Below are 20,931 nucleotides of genomic sequence, written 5' to 3' on the forward strand. Positions count from 1 at the left end.
TTCCGAATTATAAAATGTCCGAACTAGAAAATTCCCAAATTTAAACAATTAAATTTTGTATGAATATTATTAATTGAGGAAAAATACTATAACCAAATAAATTTATTTTTTAAAAAAGAATATTTTTCAAATTTAACGTTTCTAAAATTATTGTTTGAATTGAAAGTAACAATAATTGAAACGAAAATTTCATCCAGAAATATATTTATTCAATTACTGTTACTCTGAATTAAAATATAAATTTCAGAAATTTTAAACATTAAAAATAATTTTCTTTTAAATAAAAATATATGATTATTGTATTTTTAAGAAATAAATAATATTTATTCAAAAAAATTATCCGAATACAATAATTTTATCATTCGGAAGATTAATGATTCGGGAATTTTTCAGTTCGGAATTTTATTTTTTTGAAATTTTATTGGGACGACTGAAAAATCCCGGAGAATCAAATACCTGAATTATAGAATTCCCGAACATTGTTTAGTATTACCAAATTTGAAAATTCCCTAATAATAAAATTTCTGACAGAAAATTGCCGAATTATAAAATATTCGAACTAGAAGATTCCCGAATTTAAACAATTACATTTTTTAGGAATTTATTTATTAATTAAAAATACAATAACTAAATATTTTTACTTGAAAAAAGAATTTAATATTTTAAGTTTCTAAAATTATTGTTTGAACTAATATTACCAATAATTGAAACAAAAATTTCATCCAGAAATATATTTCTTCAATCACCGTTACTTTAAATTCAAATAATAATTTCAGAAATTGTAAACATTAAAAATGGGTTTCTTTTAAATAAAAATATTTAACTACTGTATTTTTAAGAAATAAATAATATTTACAAAAAATTATTGTCTTAGAACAATAATGAAATTTCCAAATTTGAAAATTCCCGAATAATAAAATGTCTGACAGAAAATTTCCGAATTATAAAATTCTCAAATTTGATCAATTGAAAATTTGTTTGTGAATATTATTTATTAAATAAAAATCAGATAATCAAATATTTTAATTAAACAAATTATTTTTAATGTTTAATGTTTCTAAAATTATTCTTTGAATTTAAGATAACAATAACTAAAAAAAAAATTCATCAAGAAACAAAAATTTTTTAGATTATTATTACATTAAATTCAAACAATAATTTCAGAAATTTTAAATATTTAAAATAATTTAACTTTCGTATAAAAATATTTGATTATTGTATTTTTAAGAAATAAATAATATTTATAACAAAATAATTGTCTAAAAAAGGAAATTTTATCATTTAGAAGCTTTATTATCCGTGAATTTTGTAATCCGGAAATTTTATTTTTTGGAAATTTGATTGGGTCTGAAAAGTCCCAAATAATAAAATTCGCGATTTGGAAAATAATGAGATATCCAATTTGGAAAATTGTAATAAAATTATAAATTTCTCGAATTTAAACCTATTAAAAATTTGTATATAAATATTATTTATTTATTCAAAATACAATAATCAAATATTTGTACTTAACAAATAATTTTTGATATTTAAAGTTTCTATAATCATTGTTCGAATTTAAGATAACAATAACTGAAAAAAATGTTCATCTAGAAACATATTTTTTCAATTATTGTTATTTTAAATTAAAGGAATAATTTCTGAAACTTTAAATATTAAATTTTATCTACAAAAATAACTTATTATTGCATTTTTAATAAGTAATATTTAATTGTATTGTTCGGGAATATTATTATTTAGAAATTATATTGAGATGGTTACAAAATCCTGAAAAATAAAATTCCCGAATTAGAAAATTTCCGAATACTAAATTTCCCAAAAAATGAAATTCTCAAACTGGAAAATTCTAATTTGGGAATTTTATTATTCGAAGACTTTCAAATTCATGCATTTTCCAACTCAAGAATTTTATTATTTGAAATTTTTTTTGGTGATGGAAAATTCCAAAATATAAAATTCCCGAAAAGCTTACAATATTACCGAATCTGAAAATTTTCATATAATAAAATTCCTGAAAGAACATTGCCGAATAAAAGAATTCCCAAGTATTAAAGATTACAATTTTTTTATAAATATGAGTTATTTATTAAAAATACAATAAGAACACATTTTTATTTTCAAAAATATGCCTAAAGTTTAATGTTTCTAAAATTATTGTTTGAATTTAAAATAACAACTGAAAAAATATATACTTCTGGATGAAATTTTTGTATAGAAATATTTGATTTTTTCATCCATAGATAATATTTATTAAAAAATTAGAATTCTTTAAATTCGGAAATTTTCTAGTATGGATATTTTATAATTCAACAATTTTCAAACCGGAATTTTTAAAATCGGAAATTTGTCAATTCTTTAATATTATAAACTGTTCCGAAATTTGATTATTCGGGTTTTTCCAGTCCTCCGAAAAATGTTGGTTACATAATTGTTTGGGATACCACAATTATTTTAAAAAATAAGATAAAAATGAATTTCTCGATTTATCGTGTAGGCATGCGACACATATATTAGATTCTGATTAACAATACTATATTAAATAATAAAATACGGAAGAAAGAACGATCGAAGGCTACTCAAAAAGATTATTCAGTCGATTACTGGTTATTAAATTAAAATATGCAATAAAAACTGTGTACATATAATACAGGATGAACAGAACGAGCCAACATTTTAGTTTAAAAAAAAAATTAAAAATGAACATAAAATCATTAGTTAATGCAATTAACAGGTTTTTCAATTTTAGATTATCTAAAATTGAAAATTAGAAATTAAAATATAAAAATGCCTCTAGAAATTCCCAATTCCGATTCCTTTCCTTTTTTTTAATCCTGTTCAAAGCCTTTGTGCCCGATAATGCAGATATGTATTATTTATCTATTTTATGAATATCACGGTTGCCATAAAATACTATAAACAGTTGAATGGTTGCATCTTTTTTATCTTTATTTTATCTTTTATACAGGCTTTCACAATTCACAGCCGCTAATGTGCACGATCGGTATTTTCTATATATTTTTAACTCTCACATTTCCTTTTTTGTGCGTTCTTCAAAAAAGACTCTGATGCCACTTTTTTTTTCATTGGAAAAATAAAAATTGAGGGGCCCCAAAGTTTCGAAAAGTAACTTAAAAAGTTTCCCGCTACGGTAGCATTCCCAAAAATCTTTTAAATCGTGACACCAGAGATTTTTCGAAATTCTTCGATCCCAAAACCAGATTAGGAGACTCAATGTGAGTCACTTGAATTATCGTCATAAGATGTACAAATAAAATGGTCCTTAAGTCCGTATATAAAGTAAAAATGCATTTTATCTTAATGCCCTGATCTGCCTCCAAAGGCTAGTATTCATTTTGGAAAAACTTATCAGAATATTTAAAAATGAAAGAAAAAATTCTTTAAAAATGTTTCTAAAAATCAAAGAGGCAGATCATTCAAATGCTGAGTGAGAACATCATTTATTATAAATATTACGACACTTTAATGATAGTGACATCCATATTCTCCTCAACTGCTAAACATTCACGTTTTCACAATTTTTAAAATTAATCACAAATTCTAAAGGTTGAAAATAGTAAAACTGTACTTTGAACGCGAAAATTATTTAAAATTTAAATTTTCTACTTTGTAGAGTTTATTTGCCGATTGTAAGTGCGTCATTCCTTTATTTAGAGAATGAGGCTATGATCTGAAAACGTCAGATCAGTTCAAGATTTATCTTTCCATTTTTTTTTCGAAGACTTCTCAATAAGAGATAAAAATTATTGTTTGCCACGATTGTGTCATTAGACATTAAAAATACAAGTTTGCCAGGAGACTCGAAAATCATCATCAAGTCTTGTTCACTGACCTTTGTTTATCATGGCTTATCACCATATGATTGGTTACTTTCAGCTCTCCTAACGTCGCTCTTCCCGACCTTCGATTCCATTTATTTTACTGGAAAATAAAACTAACCAATTCTTTTTAGAAATGCCGATTTCGAATCGTGAAAGCATCCGAAACTTGTAAGCGTTTTTCATATTTAGAATTCAGATCATCTTTTTTTGATGATCATGTTTTTTTCACGAAGACTTTCCGAATCGAAAACGCTTCCTAAACGCCCGGAATTAAAAACCTTTCCTGATTGAAAAGGACAGTATAGTTTTAACTTTAGAAACGTTTCGACATCAATAGACTTCCAATTTCAGAAGCGTTTCTGATTGAAAAACGTTCAAACTTCAAAGCATTTTTCATATTTAAAATCCAGATAATATTGTTTTGAAGGTGAAGTTACGTTCACGAAGAGTTTCCGAATCGAAAACGCTTCATGAACGCTTAGAATTTAAAACCGTCCCTAATTGAAAATGACAGCAAAGTTTTAACTTTAGAAACGTTTCAACGTTGGAAGCCTTCCAATTTCACAAGAGTTTCTAGTTGAGAAACGTTCCAACTTGGAAACGTTTTTCATATTTAGAATCCAAATAATATTTTTTTAACGATCATATTTTGTTTACTGTGGGTTTCCGAATATAAAACGCTTCCTAAACGCTCTGAAATAAAAACATTCCCTGATTGAAAATCACTGCAAAGTTTTAACTTTAGAAACGTTTCAACGTCGGAAGCGTTCCTGATTGAAAAAATTTCCAATTTAGAAGCGTTTTTCATAATTAGAATCCAGATAATATTGTTTTAATGGTGAAGTTTCGTCCACGAAGAGTTTTCAAATCGAAAACGCTGCCTAAACGCTCGGAATTTAAAACCTTACCTGATTAAAAATCATCGTAAAATCCTAACTTTAAAAACGTTTCAAAATCAGAAGCCTTCCAATTTCAGAACCGTTTCTAATTGAGAGACGTTCCAACTTAGAAACGATTGTCATATTTAAAATCCAGATAATATTGTTTTGAAGGTAAAGTTTCGTTCACGAAGAGTTTCCGAATCGAAAACGCTGCCTAAACGTTCAGAATTTAAAACCTTCCCTGATTGTAAATCATCGTAAAATCCTAACTTTAGAAACGTTTCAACGTCTGAAACCTTTTAATTTCAGAAGCGTTTATGAATAAGAAACGTTCCAACTTTAAAGCGTTTTTTATATTCAGAATTCAAATAATATCTTTTTGACGATCATATTTCGTTTACGAAGAGTTTTCAAATATAAAACGCTTCCTAATTTCTCGGAATTAAAAACCTTCCCGGATTGAAAATCACAGCAAAGTTTTAAGTTTAAAAACTTTTCAACATCGGAAGCGATTCTGATTGAAAAAATTTCCAAATTCAATGCGTTTTTCATATTTAAGATCCAGATAATATTGTATTGAAGGTAAAGGTTTTTTCACGAAGAGTTTTCGAATCAAAAACGCTGCCTAAACGCTCGGAATGTAAAACCTTCCCTCATTAAAAATCATTGTAAAATTCTAACTTTAGGAAGGTTTCAACATCTGAAACCTTTCAATTTCAGATGGTTTCCTGATTGACAAACGTTCCAACTTGTAAACGTTTTTATATTTGTTTATACTCAAGTTTCGTTCCCAAAGTCTCTAAAAATTGGAAACGCTTCCTAAACGCTCAAAATTTAGAATATTTCCTAATATAAAATCACCACAATGTTCCAACCTTAAAAGCCTTCCAATTTCAGGAGCGTTTCTGGTTAAGAAACGCTACTATTTTCAAATTGTGGCAATGAATGAAAGTTTTATACATGGAAGCGTTTTTCTCATTTAGGATCAAGTTAAATTTTGCCTGAAAAATAAGTTTTGTTCTCTAAATCTCTCCGAATCAGAAAAGCTTTCTAAACGCTTGGAATTTTGAAGATTTCATTACTTTAAATCAACCCAATGTTCTAAATGTAGAAGCGTTTTTGTTTCGGAAACGTTTAAAAACTGAAGGAATTTAAGCGCTTTTAATTTGTAAGTATTTAAACTTTGAAAAACTTTCCACTTTCAGAAGCGTTTTTGGTTTAGAAACGTTCCAACTTTTAAGGCGTAGCAGCTTGGAAAAGGTTCCGACTTGGAAGCGATTTTCCTATATATGATCCACTTAGAAGTTCTTCAAACTCTGCGTTAGTTCCCAAGAGTCTTTTTGAGTCGGAAACGCTTCCTAAACGCTCGGAGTTTAGAACATTTCCTAATATAAAATCACCCTTAAGTTCTAACTAAGAAAGCGTTTCTGGTTTGGAAACGATTCAACACTGAAGGAATTCCAGCGTTTCAAATTTGTACGCGTTCCAATTCCGGAAGCCGTCCAATTTTAGAAGCGTTTTTGGTTTAGGAACGTCCGAACTTTTGAAACTTTTCAACTTTTGGAGCATGGCAACTTGGAAAGGGTTCCAACTTGAAATATGAAATCACCAAAAAATCACAACTTTCGAAGCGTTTCTGGTTTAGAAACAGTTAAACTTTTAAAACGTGGACGCTTATGAAAGTTTACGATTTGGAAGCATTTTTTCCTATTCAAGATCCAGTATAATTTTTTTATGAAACATACGTTTCGTTCCCAAAGTGTCCTCCCAAACGCTTCCTAAACCTTTGGAATTTGCAGCATTTTCTAATTTAAGATCACGCCAAAAGTCAAAAAATGGAGGCACAAATGAAAATATCGAAAGGCCAAGAAAAAGAGACGTAATTCAATAAAATCGCATACTCTCACAGAGAGCGTGTCTTTTTCCTTCACATAGAGACCCAGAGGTCCAGGTCAAGGTCAAAAATCTCCAAATTTCCTACGATTTGGGGAACATGGCCAAGATGGCGGCGCAAATTTGTTGGGCGTCAGTTTCATGAGGATGAAGGGCCATTGCGGCTTGCACTTGTTCCTCGGGAAAGATGTTGGCAAGGTGATAATGAAGCCGACGACGGGCGTCCTGAGTTTGGGTCCCCCAGGGTCCGCACAGGCTCGGATTTGAAGGAGCCGATGGAAGCAGATTTAGTTGAGGGTCTGAAGCTCCCAATCGTTGAACTTGGGAAGAGGGGGCTGCTAAATTTCCACAGGGGGGCCAAGCTCGGTACGAATCTGGAGCTGAAGCGATTCTCGTCACGTGCTGGTGATGGTGACGATGTTCCGGGTGGTCCCAACTGCAATTAAAAGAGTTTTTATCACACTTCCATCATAAGTGTGATTTTAGGTAGGGTAGACCGGGGCACCTTGTCACGCGGGGCACGCTGTCACATTGGCTTTATTTAAAAAACTAATAACCAGAGGGCGGCACCCGTCATTCCCGAAAAGTGTTATTGTATGTCCATCTTTGGTCTGCTTACAGTGTTAAGATTGCTTCAGCCGTGTTGACGTATATAGATAAATAAACATAGATATTGATAACATGAAAGTTTTTTGCGACTGTAAGTAAAATTTTATTATTTAATATTCAACGTTCTGGACATAAAGCTTATGTTTCCCCAGCAAAGACTTTATTTATTTAATTTATTTATTTAATGATTAATTAATAATTAAGCATTTGATTAACTCATTAATTAATTAAAATTATTTTTTGCTATGTAGGTCCAAACCCACTTGTTTCAAACTATTTTTTCTGATAATTTATATACAGAAAATTAATTTTATTGTCGAATAAAGAGCAATCTATCACTGTTAAATATTTTCTTGTAAGTTAAATTCATAAAAATTATTTTAATGTCAACATTTTCTTATATATTATTGTTGAAACATATTGAAATTACATTTCCATTAATGCATACTACACATTATATAGTCAAATAGTCGAGAACTTTACCGTGACTAAAAAAGTAGCGAAAAAATAGATTTTTTTAAATTTCAGTCAATTAGGGAAGGTAAAAAATATTTTAATGGATTTATCGCTATACAGGTATAAATACGCTTGCTTTGAGCTCTTTTTATTGATAATTGAAATCTTTTAAAAAAATTCCGCTGTTCAAATTTAAAGAAGTATTTCGTTTTTTGAGATTCTTAGCTATATCTACGATGCAGACAGAAGAAATTTTTTTAATGAATATTACGCCTGCGTCATGTGTTTGCAATGGTGCGTTTTCAAATGGGTTGGGAAAATTGAAGTGGATTGGAGTGGATTCGATTTAAGTGGATTGGAATGAATTGGATTGGAATAGATTGAAGTGCATTCTATAGGATTGGGTTGGATTCGAAAGGATTGGATTGGAGTGTATTAGAATGAATTGGATTTGAAATAATTTGATTGTAGTGGATTGGAATGTATTGTAGTCGATTCTATTAGATTGTAATTATTTGGATTGGAATAGATTGTATTTGTATGGATTGGAGTGGATTAGATTGGAATTAACTGATTTGAATTAATCGGACTGGATTGGAATAGATTGGATTTGAACTAATTGGAGTGGATTGCAATGAATTGTATTGGAATAAACTGGTTATAATAGATTGGATTGGTATTATCTGGAGTGGATTGGAATGTATTGAAGTAGATTGTAATGGACTGGAGTGGATTTTAATGGATTGGAGTGGATTAGGATGTATTGGAGAGGATTTAAAATGATTGGATCGAATTGGGATGGACTGGAGTGGATTTAAATTGATTGGAGTGCATTTTATTGGATTGGAGTAAATTAGGATGTATTGGAGTGGATTTAAATTGATTGGAGTGAATTGAGATGGACTGGAGTGAATTTAAATTGATTAGAGTGAATTTTAATGGATTGGAGTGGATTAAGATGTATTGGAGTAGGTTTAAATTGATTCCAATAAATTGGGATGGATTGGAGTGGATTTGAATGGATTGTAGTGGATTAAAATGTATTGGAGTAGATTTAAATTGATTGGAATAAATTGGGATGCATTGGAGTGGATTTAAATAGATTGGAGTGGACTTGAATGGATTGTAGTGGATTTAATTGGACTGGAATAGATTTATTATCATTGATTGGAGTGGTTTCGAAAGGATTGAAATAGATTGAACTTGATTAGAATCGATTCAATTGGATTGGAGTGAATTTGAATGGATTGAATTAAAGTGGATTTTTTTGGAATTGATTGGAATAAATTCGACTTGAATTAATTGGAACAGATTGGAATAGGTTGTAGTGGATTTAATAAGAATGACAATAATTGTATTGGAATGGATTAAAGTGGATTATATTGGAACGAATTGGATTGGAATCTATTTGAATGAATTTGAATAAATTGGAGTGGAGTAGATTTGAGTGGATTCGGCCTGATTGTAATGAATTGGATGGGAATAAACTGATCGGAATGTTTTTAATTAATATGGGTTTGAGTGGAATGGAATGGATTGGAGTAGATTTGAATAGATTGGAGTGGATTGGGGTGGATTGGAGTGAGTTTTGATTGATTGGAGTGGATTGTAATGGATTAGAGTAGATTGTATTAGATTGTAATTGACTGATTGGAATGGATAGGAGTGGATTGGATTCGATTCGATTAAATAGCACTAGAATGGATTTGAACGAATTGGAATAAATTGGATTTGAATTAAGTGGAGTGGAGTAGATTTGAGTGGATTCGGCTGGATTGTAATGAATTTGATGGGAATAAACTGATCGGAATGTTTTAAATTAATATGGGTTTGAGTGGAATGGAATGGATTGGAGTAGATTTGAATGGACTGGAGTGGATTTGAATAGATTGGAGTGGATTGGGATGAATTGGAGTGTATTTGGAAGTATTGTAGCGGCTTCACCTGGACTGGAATAGATTGCATTATAATAGATTGAAGTGGGTTTGAATGGATTGAAATAGATTGGAGTGGATTGGAATGGATTCAATTGGCTTGGAGTTAATTTGAATGGATTGAACTGAACTGAATTTGATTGGAATAGATTGGAATAAATTGGACTTGAATTAATTGGAATGGATTAAAGTGGATTGTATTGAAACGAATTGGATTAGAATGGATTGGAGTGGATTGGAATTGAGTGGATTCGATTGGATTTTAATGAAATTATTGGATTGTGTTAGTGTGTATTAGAGTGGATTCGATTAGTTTTGAGTGAGCTGAAATAAATGAGAGTGGGTTCAATTGGATTGGAGTAGATTTGAATGAATCATAATGAAATGGATTGAATTATAATGGATTAGAGTAGATTTGAGCAGATTAGATTGGATTGGAATGAACTGGATTTAAATGAATTGGGTCATATCTGATTTTATTGGCAGGGATTGGATTGGATTCCATTGGATTGGATTGCATTCAATTGGAATAAATTTGATTTGAATTAATTGGAATAGATTGGAGTAGATTGGAATGGATTCAATTGGATTGGAGTGGATTGGAATGAATTTCAGCGGATTATATTGAAGTGGATTGACTGGAGTGGATTTCAATGGATTGGATTATACTGAATTTGAATGGATTCAATTGGAGTTGAGTAAATTGGAATGAATTTGAGCGGATTGGATTGGTTTGGAATGGATTGAAATTAATTATAATGAAGTGTGTCAGATTGAATTTGAATAAATTTGGATTGGAGTGAATTTGATAAATCGCATTAGATTGAAATGGAATTGAGTGGATTGTATTGGAACGGATTGGACTAAAGTAGATTGGATTATAATGGATTGGAGTAGATTAAATTGAAATAAACTGAATTGGATTAGGTTGAAATGGACTCTGTTGAATTGGAATAAATTGGAGTGAATTGAATTAGATTGGAATAAATAGGATTAGATTTGATTGAAATGAATTGGATTGGAATAGAATGAATTAGATGGAATGAATTGGATTGAATTTGATTGAAATGTATTGAACTGGAATGAATTAGATTGGATTGGAATGAATTGGATGAAGTAGATTCGATTGGATTGGAAATAATTGGACTTAAATGGATTCGAGTGAATTGGGGTGGATTCGATGACACTCGGCCCCTGACTGGCACTTTACCTCGTGTGGATTGCAGTACTCGGCCAAAAAAGTTTCACTTACGGTCCTTGTATCACAAAAACAACTATTTCTAATTTGAAAGCGATTCAAGTTTGGAAGGGTTCCAATCTTGGGAGCCTTAAAACTATGGAAGTGCTTCTAATATCTGGTGTAATGTTTTCTTAGAATTTAAGAAGATGTATAATTATTACCTGATTGATAAAGGATAGGGCGACTCATTGCTGGCATGCCTCGTCAGGGGTCTGTGAAGTGCAGGATGTGGAGGATTGATGACTGGAGATTGCAGAGACTGTTGCTGCTGCTGCTGCTGCTGTTGTTGGGAAGAATTTGGAAGAGTTTGTTGTTTTTGCTGATGGTACCTTCTAAGTTGATAGAGTCTCGGATCACAGGCTGGGTTCAAGGTCAACTGTCTCTGTAATTTTCTGTGCATGTTGGTCGGCTCCGAATCGGAATTTGAAACCCTCTGTTGCGCCCAACCCACTGGTGATGGATAACCTAAAATTAAAAGCAAAATAACGAATTAATCAACTGGTGTTCTGGGTTCTTAAGTATTTTAAGCGCTCCTGAAACCTAAAAGTCTCAACAAATTTGAAGCGCTCTAACTTTGGAAGGGTTGCTTTGTCGTACGCTTTCAAGCAGAGTTTGAAAAATTGCAAACTATAAAATGTCCTAAATAGAAAAGTATTCTAATTTCGAAGTGTTTCAACGTTGGAAGAGTTTTTGACTCGTAAGCGCTTCTGAATTCAAGGCTTCTTAGTTTAGAGCCTAACTTTAGAGGGTTCCAGATCTGAAAAACGTTCCAGATTCTAAAAAGCAGCAAATCTATAAGAATCTCTGCTTATGGTACTTATTATATGGTTCTACATTATAAGACTTTGAAGAGGTTCAATATTAGGGAAGGGATCTGACTTTGAAAAGTTTCTATATTAGGGATGGGTTTTGATTTTGAAAAGGTTCCATATTATGGAGGGGTTCTGACTTTGAAAAGGTTCCATATTAGAGATTTGTTCTGGCTTTGAAGAGTTTCCATATTAGAAATGGATTCTGACTTTGAAGAAGTTCCATATTATGAAGGGGTTCTGACTTTGAAGAAGTTTCCGGTTATGAAGGGGTTCTAACTTTCGAACGGTTTCATATTGGAAAGGTTTTGGAGATGTTCCATATTAGATAGGGGTTCTGAATATAAAGGTGTTCTGTATTAGAAGAGGGGTCTGAGCTTAAAGGTGTTTCATATTCAAGAGTGGTGTTGTCTTTAGAGGGGTTCCATATTAGGTATTTGATTCTGACTTTGACGGGGTTCTATATTATAAAGGGGTTCTGAATTAGACTATATCCCGCGTTGGGGGTACTGGGAGGGGTTGTAACTTTGATGATGTTCCATATTATTGACGGGTTCCAGTTCTAACGAGGTTCCGTGCTAGTCAGTAGTTCTCGCTTTGAAGAGGTTCCATGCTAAGTAGAGGTTCTCAATTTGAAGAGGATCTACGTCAGAAAGGGGTTTTGGTTTTAAATAGGTTCCATGTTGATGGTTCTGGGAGGGTTTCTGGCTGGGAGCGGGTTCCATATTAGGAGGGGTTCTGAATTTAAAGGTGTTTCATATTATGAAGAGGTTCTGACTTTGAAAAGGTTCCACATTAGTGAGGGTTTGCGACTTTGAAGAGTTTCTATATTTGAAAGAGGTTCTGACTTTGAAGAGGTTCCTTATTATGAAGCGGTTCTGAATATCAATATATTTCATATGTAATTCTGACTCGAGGTTTTCCATATTAGGAAGGGGTTCTGGCTTTGAAAGGGTTCCGCGTTGGGAAAGGGTTCTGTCTTTGAAAAGGTTCTATATTAGAAAGGGATTCTAAATTTGAAGGCGTTTTGTGTTGGAGTGTTCTAAATTTAAATTTGTTTCGTATAAGAGAGGGGTTCCGAATTCAACTAGGTTCCATATCAGGGAATGGTTCTGGCTTTGAAGGTGTTCCATGTTAGGGAGGGGTACACCCTTGAAGAGGTTTTGTAAAAGAAAGGGGTTCTGTTTCATGTTTGTAAGGGGTTCTTACCTTCAAGAGGTTCTACATTAGGGATGTGTTCTAACTTTGAGAGGTTCCATATGAGGGAATGGGTTCTAAATTTAAAGACATTTCATATTAGGGCGTGGTTCTGGCTTTCAATGGGTTCCATATTAGGAAGGGGTTCCTATTTTTAAAAAATTGAAAGCGTTTCATCTTAGAGATGAATTCCGATTTGAAGGGGTATAAACTATTGGGGAGGTTCCAGCTTTAGAAGAAAGGAAATGGTTTTAACCTTTCGTTTATTTAAAAAAATGGTAATACCTTGCACAGTTTGTCCTGCAGAAACTTTTGGATAAACCAAGCTATTAGAAAGATCACTCGTAACATTTTCGACGGAGCGACTTTTAGGGACGGACGATGGCGATTGGACAACAGCAGACCTGGTTTTGCAAAGAGGTTGGTGTTGAGAAACCGGGACGGTCGAAGAGGTCGTCACCGAGGGCAGAGGTAAGCTGAGACTCGGTCCTCTAGCTTGTAGATGACGTTGAGCATGCTCCACCAGTCTTTCGGTGACGGATTTGTGCGGATGCGGTCCTCGTTCTGGATGCCGAAATTTGCACTTATTTCCATAGGTGCATTTCTGAAACACGAGGAAAAAAATTGAGTTAAAATTAAACTGATAAAGATTATAGGGAGCAATTAATTATGCAGGCTCTAAAAAAGTATTCCTGATAAAAGTGTAGGCAATTACTTTGGCGTAAGGACAAGGCGGTGCTGGATCAGTTCTTCTGGGTCCGACCCTTAAAAAATTATCAAGAGTTGGTCCACTTCTGCCTAGAGGATCATCTGGAGGCATGAATCGATCATTGACGAAACTGTACATCAGAATCCTCTCCTCGATCACTTTTCTGAATTCGGGACTTTCTTGGGCCAAGTCTCTGTAGTTGTCGTTACTGACGACAATACCGTCTAATTCTGCCGCGAGCCTCAAAATGTACCGATCGTCATAACAAACCATGCGTTTGCCTCCCACCAATCTTAAAAAATGGTAATTTAAATTTTAGTAAGAAAAATATACTGATAAACCAAAAATGTAATGCTTTAAGAATTTATGAGCGTTTTGAAAACGCTTTTGCCGAAGTTTGCGAAACGTTTTCTTAACGATTTGAAAGAGTTTGAATCGATTTGTATAAACGTTTTTAAGCGTTAGGGAAACGATTCGTTATCATATTTTGGAAGCGTTCGAGAAACATTGTAGAAAATTGTTCGGAAGCGTCTGGAGAACGTTTTATTAAAGTTTTTGAAAGTATTTCGTAGGCACTTTGAAAATGTCTTTGGAAACGTTTCAACAATGTTTGTAAAACGTTTGAGAAACATTTTTGAAGTGTTTCGGAAAATTAGCGTCGTTGGAAGCGTTTAGAGGAAGTTTCTTAATAGTGTTTGGGAAGTTTCGGCAGGGTTTGTTAAACATGTTTTAAAGTGTCTGGATTATATATTTTTGACATTATCTGAGTTGTTTATAAAAAGTTTTCGGCAGCGTTTCAAAAGCTTTTTTTCTCCATTTTAAATTAATTTCCCGATTATTTCCGCCTTTTTAGTAACCGCCTTTGAAAGCATTAGGAACGCATTAGGGACACATTTCCGAAAGCGTTACATTATATTAACAACATTAAAATAGTTTAGAAAACGCTTTTGAAAACATTTGAGAAATTATTTCCGAAGGGTTTTATTAATGTGTTCGGATGAGTTTGAGAAACGTTTACAAAAACTTTTTAGAACATATTCATGATTTCAGCCCTTTTCAACGCCTATGAAGCGGGGCTAAAACTCTACGTTTTACTCCCTAGGGAGTGAAAAGTGACGTCAGAGGTGAATAATGAAAATTATACATGTAGAAATTTTTTTACTGAATTTTGGGTAATTTATGGTAAGTAACCATATTTACCCGTAATATTACTCTACAGGACCCAAAATTACTGGAAAGTTATAGCTATTTTTAAATGAAATTTTGGGTAACTTATGGTAAGTTACCATAAATTACCAAAAATTTCAGGAAATGCATGAAAATTTTTTAAATTGTATTTTAATTCATTTATGGTAATTTGCCATATTTACCTGTAAAATAAACATAAATAACGTAAAACTTCCATGAACTTCCGGAAATTTATAGGCATTTTTTAATTTAATTTTGGCAATTTACCATATTTACCTGTAATATTACCATAAATAACCGAAAATTTAGATATTTTAAAATTGGATTTTGGGCAATATATATTATATGTTGACTATAAAGTACCTATAATATTACCATAAGTTACCAATTATGTCATAAACTTTCGGAAAATTATAAAATTGTTAAAAATTGAATTTTGGTTCATTTATGGTAATTTACCATGTTTACCTGAAAAATTACCATGATTGATTGAAAATTTCCATAAATTTCCGGAAATTTTGTTTTAATGAATTTTGGTAATTTGTGGTAAGTTAAAATTTTTACCGGTAATATTACCAATAATGACCTATAATTTTACCATAAATTACCAAAAATGTCATAAATTTCCGGAAACTTTCAGTACTAAAATTGAATTTTTAGTAATTTATGGTAATTAACCCCGTTTACCTGTAAAACTAACATAAATGACCGAAAACTTCCATAATTTTCCGGAAATTTATAGGCATTTTTAAACTGAATTTTTGGTAAGTTACCATAAATTACCAGAAATTTCATAAATTTCTGGAAACTTCTAGAAATGTTAAAAAATCAATTTTTGGTTATTTGTGGTAATTTAACATATTTACCTGTAAAATTACCATGAATGACCAAACATTTCCTGAAATTTCCTGAAATTTATCAAATATATTAACTAAGTTTTGGGCAATTCATGGTAAGTTACCATAAATTACTCTTAAAATCACCGTAAATCATGCATTCTTTATTTAAAATCTAATATGGGCTGAAATCATGACTGCATTTCGAGAAATGTCTAAAATCATCAATTTGTTATAAAAAATGTCACATTGGCCAAGGGGAAGAGGGAATTTTTCTCCCCTTAGGTGCATAATATAGTATTTTAGCATCGTCAAAACAATCTCACAAATGAACTCATTTATTCATACCTGGACGGAGTAAAAACCAAAAGTCGGTCCCTCTCCAGTTCCCCAAGAATCTCCTGATCAGCGATGGGGTTATCAGGCCTGGAGGCCTCTTTTCTCCATTTGGGTACAAAAACGGTGATTTCTCGATGTCCCCTCGCCCGGAACCAATCAACGCAGATCTTAATGCCCCTGCAGGAAAAAATTTCCTTATTGCCATGGCTCATCGCCACATTACTTCCGTCGATCACAACCGGACGAAAGGCTGAAGAACTCGACAAATTAGAAGTCGAATTTCCACAATCTTCACTTGAGAGGTCCGTCGTTTCTAAAATCCCATCGGCCTCATCAGGAGTGTCAGCGAGTTTCGAGGAACAAGTGGCTCCTAGTTTGATCAATTCTTCTAAAAGCTCATTCTGACCTGGATCGGGTCCCAATTTTTGCAGAGCTGCCTGAACTAGGCGTTCGGTGTAGCCTAATTTTAAGGCAAATTCTACCCTTGCCGTGTAGCCTGTCATAAAATAAAAAAATAATGGGGAAGACGTTTCGGTATTTGGATGTTTAGGAAGCGAATCAAGGTCAGAACAATCTAAAATTTATTTCTGACTATAAACCTTCTATATTAATCCATATTAATCATTTAGAAAAATATTTGAAAATGTTTCATATTTAAACAGGGGGTCTAATCCAATCCTGGAAAAAAGTTCCCTGATAATTTCAGGTTTTTTTCTAGGTATACCAAGTTTTTTCCAGGTATAATTTATCACAGTAGGGAGCCATTCAAATATTTTGCATTTTTCAAAATAATGAACTCGAAATTTGTGTAAAGTTTCGCGAGTTTATGATAAAGAATTTTTTTTTTCTTCAGTTTTTAAGGATTCAATTAATACGTTTCATTTAGGAAGCGTTGACAACTTATATTACAAAATTGTCTTAAATATACAGGTGTCCAAAAAGTCCCGGGACAGCCAAATAAATCCTTAGGAAAACTTTTTTTGGAGAAGGTTGAGGTAATTCTTGAAGTAACTTTCAACGAGGAATCCAGTGGTGACCTTAGTTTTGACTTTGACCTTGATCTTTATGGTTATTTCAAGGTCACCTTTGTTTTTTAAAACGGAATGGCCAATTTTTGACATTGGCAATCGAAAGAGCGTAAAATCTTACATTAAAAAGTGTAGTCAGATCATAGGTAAGGTGTGACCTTGATGAACGTATCAAGGTCATTCGAACTTCAATATGATCTGAACATTTTTTCGCAAGCTACCTTATGAAAATCTTTCTCTCATCCTACTTACTTACTTAAACAATGTACATTGAATTGTGACCATCGAGTGACCTCGACCATGACCTTGATGGTCATGGTCAAGGTCACTCGATAGTCAATATGCACATTGTTCAAGTAAGCAATTAACAGGGTAGCCACTATTTCTTTAATTTTTTTCTCCCGGTTGTCACCCGGTTGTCTCCCGGTTCTCCCTGTAGAAATTCGTGATTTCTCCCGGTTTAAAATATATATATACTGCTGTTCCGAAAAGTACCATTTTTTCACGTATGAGCAATCATAATAAGTAGGATGAGAATAATTTAATGCCTCATAAAGGAAAATGCAAAGATTTTATTATATAATTTTTAAAGGCACATGTAATCATCGAAACAAATTCAGTTAACAACTATTTGCAAGCTGAACACAACATATTTATACGTAAAGTATTTTAATAGTATAACATTTTATATTATTTTAATTTAATATTTATATTTAGGAATATAACTTATGATCATTAGGGAGAGGCCTATAAATATAAAACCACAGATTGTTACAACTTTAAATAACTTAGAAGGTTTTAGATTCAGGTAAATTAAAAAAAAAAAGTTTAATTTTTCAAGTTTTTATTTTATTTTTTATCATTAGGCAGTCTATATAGACAGTCTATAGACTACAGAACCTCCAGAACAGTCTAAAATGCAAATTAGTACGCGCGTACACGAAACGTAATATGGGCGATCAACCAATCCCAAGTAACTACCGATTTCGTGATTGGTTGTTGGGACACACGGCGCTACGAAGCGCGCGACTTATGAAATGCGAGAAATCTCCCGATGTAATCATTTCTCTTCCGGCATCCTCCCGGTTTTCTCCCGGTGCACGTTTCTCCCGGCTTTCTCCCGGTTCTCCCGGTTCGGTGGCCACCCTGAATTAAGTAAGTGAGATCAAGGTCAAAAAGAAAACTATGGTCACCACTGGATTCCTCGTTGAAAGTTACTTCAAGAATTACCTCAACCTTCTCCAAAAAAATTTCCTAAGGATTTATTTGGTTGTCTCGACAAAAAATACGCGTTTTCAACAAAATACATGAATTGTTAACGAAATAGTTGGAATTTTAAGTAAAAAAGAAATATTTTCAACCAAATAGCTCAATTTAAAACTAAAAAGATCTGTTTTTAACCATCAACGGAATTGTTAAATTTTCAGTTAAAAGAAATTAATTTTAAAAAAATTATGATACAATTTCTAACAAAACAGTTAAATTTTCAATTAAAGTGATGAATTTTCATTATTTTCAAGTATAATGATGAATTGTTAACTGAAATAGATTAATTTTAAACCAAAAAGATAAATATATACATAGAATTATGAATATTTGATTGAAATACTTGAATTTTCGACTAAAAAGATTAATTTTCTATAAAAAAGAACGTTTTTTCAACAAAAGACATGAATTTTCAACTAAAAAATACAAATTTTCAACCAAATATTTGGATTTTAAACTAAAAAATATCAATTTCAAACCAAAAATAGAATAGCTATAATTTTTTTAATATTTACATTTTCAAGCAAAGTGATGAATTTTCAACTAAAATGATTAATCTTAAACTCGAATACTCGAAGTTTAACCGAAAAAATGAATTTTTAACGAAGAAAGTAAATTTCTTCTAAAAAAAACGATTGTTCAACAAAACAGTTCAAGTTTCAATTATAATAATTAAATTATTAATATAATATTAAATAAATATAATACAAATAAAATAAATAATAATAAATAAGCTATAATACATGATAATAATAATAATAATAATAAAATAAATATAATAAATAATACAAAACATAACTTTTAGTCAAGGAAAAGATGAATTGTTTAACAAAACAGCACAGTTTATATCCAAATAGATCAATTTTCAATTCAAATGATGAACCTCCAAAGAAATATTTTTTAATTTTGAACAAAAAAGGACAAGTTTTAAAAATGAGTTAAATTTTTATCTATGAAATATTTTTCTGTCAATAAGAGAGAGAAAATAATGACGTCAAACTGGTAAGTTTCTAACAAAATACGTGCAGTTTCAACACATACTTGAATTTTAAAATAAAAATGATCAGTTTTAACCACGAATAAAATAGTTAAATTTTCAGTTTAAAAATTTAATTTCAAACAGAAAAAAAATAATTTTCACCAAAATAGTTAAATATAATATAATGCTACTTTTACAAATCAAATGAAGAATCATTGTAATTGAGTTTTATATTGTAATTTAAAAAGAGAAATTATGGACGCTCACGAAAATATTCCCTAAATTAGAAAAAAAAATCCGTGACATTTTCAGCTTTTTCCAAGTATATAAAAATTCCCTGACAATTCCAGATTTCCTAGGTAGTTTATATTACTGTATTGAACAATTTTATTTGAAATTCGTTTTTTTCTTGTTGTTTGAAATCAATCTTTTTAAACTAAAAATTCAACGATTCTGTTTTTGGTTGAAATTTATCAGTTTTAGTTTAAAAATGAAATATCTTGTTGATAATTCATGTATTTTGTTGGAGATTCTTTTTTCTTATTTGAATTCCATTGTTTTTTCATTAAATTTTTTCATCTTTTCTGGTTAAAATATCAACTAATACATTTTTTGTTCCGAATTTATCTTTTCTGAATGAAGATTTAATTATTTTTTATTATTTATTTGGTTGAAATATCGTTTTTTCTTTGGCTGAAAATTAATTTTTTTACTGAAAACTTAACTATTCCAGTTGCGGGTTTAACTATTTTATTGCAAATTTGTTTTTGTCTTTTTTTAAATTAATTATTTGGTTTAAAAGTTGAAAATTTATGTTTTTCGTTTCAAATTCAACTATTACAGGTGAAGATTCATCATTTTAGTTGAAAATTTATCACTTTGATGGCAAATGTAACTATTTTTTGAAAATTTGTTGCAAATTAGTTGTTTTTTACTGGAAAATGCCACTATTCTAATAAAAAATTACATCCTTCTTGGTTGAAAATTGATCGTTCTGGTTAAAAAATTAACTATTACAGTTAAAGATTGATCATTTCAGTTGAGAAATCATCTTTTTATTTAAAATTTAACTATTCCATTTTTGGTTAACACTTGATCTTTTTTAGTTTAAAGATCAACTACATGTTTGGTTGAAAATCTGTTCCTTTGTAGTTGATTATTTAAATATTTCGTTGAAAAATCACGTATTTTGTTGAAAAGTCGTCTTTGTGGTAGAAAATTCATTTTCTAGGTTGAAAATTTAAATATTTTAGCTCAATATCCATCATTTTAGTTAAAAATAAGACTACATGGTTAAAAGATAATTTAAATTTGTTTAAAAAATAAATATGTTCGTTTGTGGGGAAATCCGAAGCGCTTTAAATTGAATTTAATAAATACCCACATTATTTTAGATTAATATGCACTGAATTTTAAGTATAAGTAGATAAAATCAAAGTTTGCTTGAATTATTATGCAAATTTATTGACTTTAGAGACAAATTGGAGAAATGATTAATGATGATTTTAATATTATTTAATTATTCAATAAATCGATCGCTCTAAAATATTAAAGAATATCTTGTAATAGTATTTAAATTCCCCATGCTATCGAAAATTATACCTAGAAAAAACCTGGAAATGTCAGGGAATTTTTTTCAAAGTCATGGAATTTTTTGAGACCGTCCTTATTTTTTTTTTAATTGCAATATTAAATTGAATAACAATGATTCTTTGTTTGTAAAAGTAG

At 31.1% G+C, this 20,931-nt stretch overlaps 1 protein-coding gene across 2 annotated transcripts in view; it reads right to left on the bottom strand.

Annotated features, from left to right (window-relative positions):
- Positions 1-4,276: 4,276 nt before the first annotated feature.
- The window catches only part of LOC117168445 (endoribonuclease ZC3H12A-like), an 80,850-nt gene continuing 64,195 nt past the window's right edge, over positions 4,277-20,931 (bottom strand). For both annotated transcript variants that reach the window (XM_033354100.1, XM_033354108.1), the window contains exons 3-7: positions 15,940-16,426; positions 13,574-13,859; positions 13,144-13,462; positions 11,014-11,317; positions 4,277-7,049 (exon numbers count right to left, since the gene is read on the bottom strand). In XM_033354100.1, the coding sequence (XP_033209991.1) occupies positions 6,698-7,049; positions 11,014-11,317; positions 13,144-13,462; positions 13,574-13,859; positions 15,940-16,426 (1,748 nt within the window). In that variant the 3' untranslated portion in view covers positions 4,277-6,697. The remainder of the gene's footprint in view (positions 7,050-11,013; positions 11,318-13,143; positions 13,463-13,573; positions 13,860-15,939; positions 16,427-20,931) is intronic.

This window comes from Belonocnema kinseyi, chromosome 1 (genome assembly GCF_010883055.1).
Source record: "Belonocnema kinseyi isolate 2016_QV_RU_SX_M_011 chromosome 1, B_treatae_v1, whole genome shotgun sequence".
Classification (NCBI taxonomy): Eukaryota; Metazoa; Arthropoda; class Insecta; order Hymenoptera; family Cynipidae; genus Belonocnema; species Belonocnema kinseyi.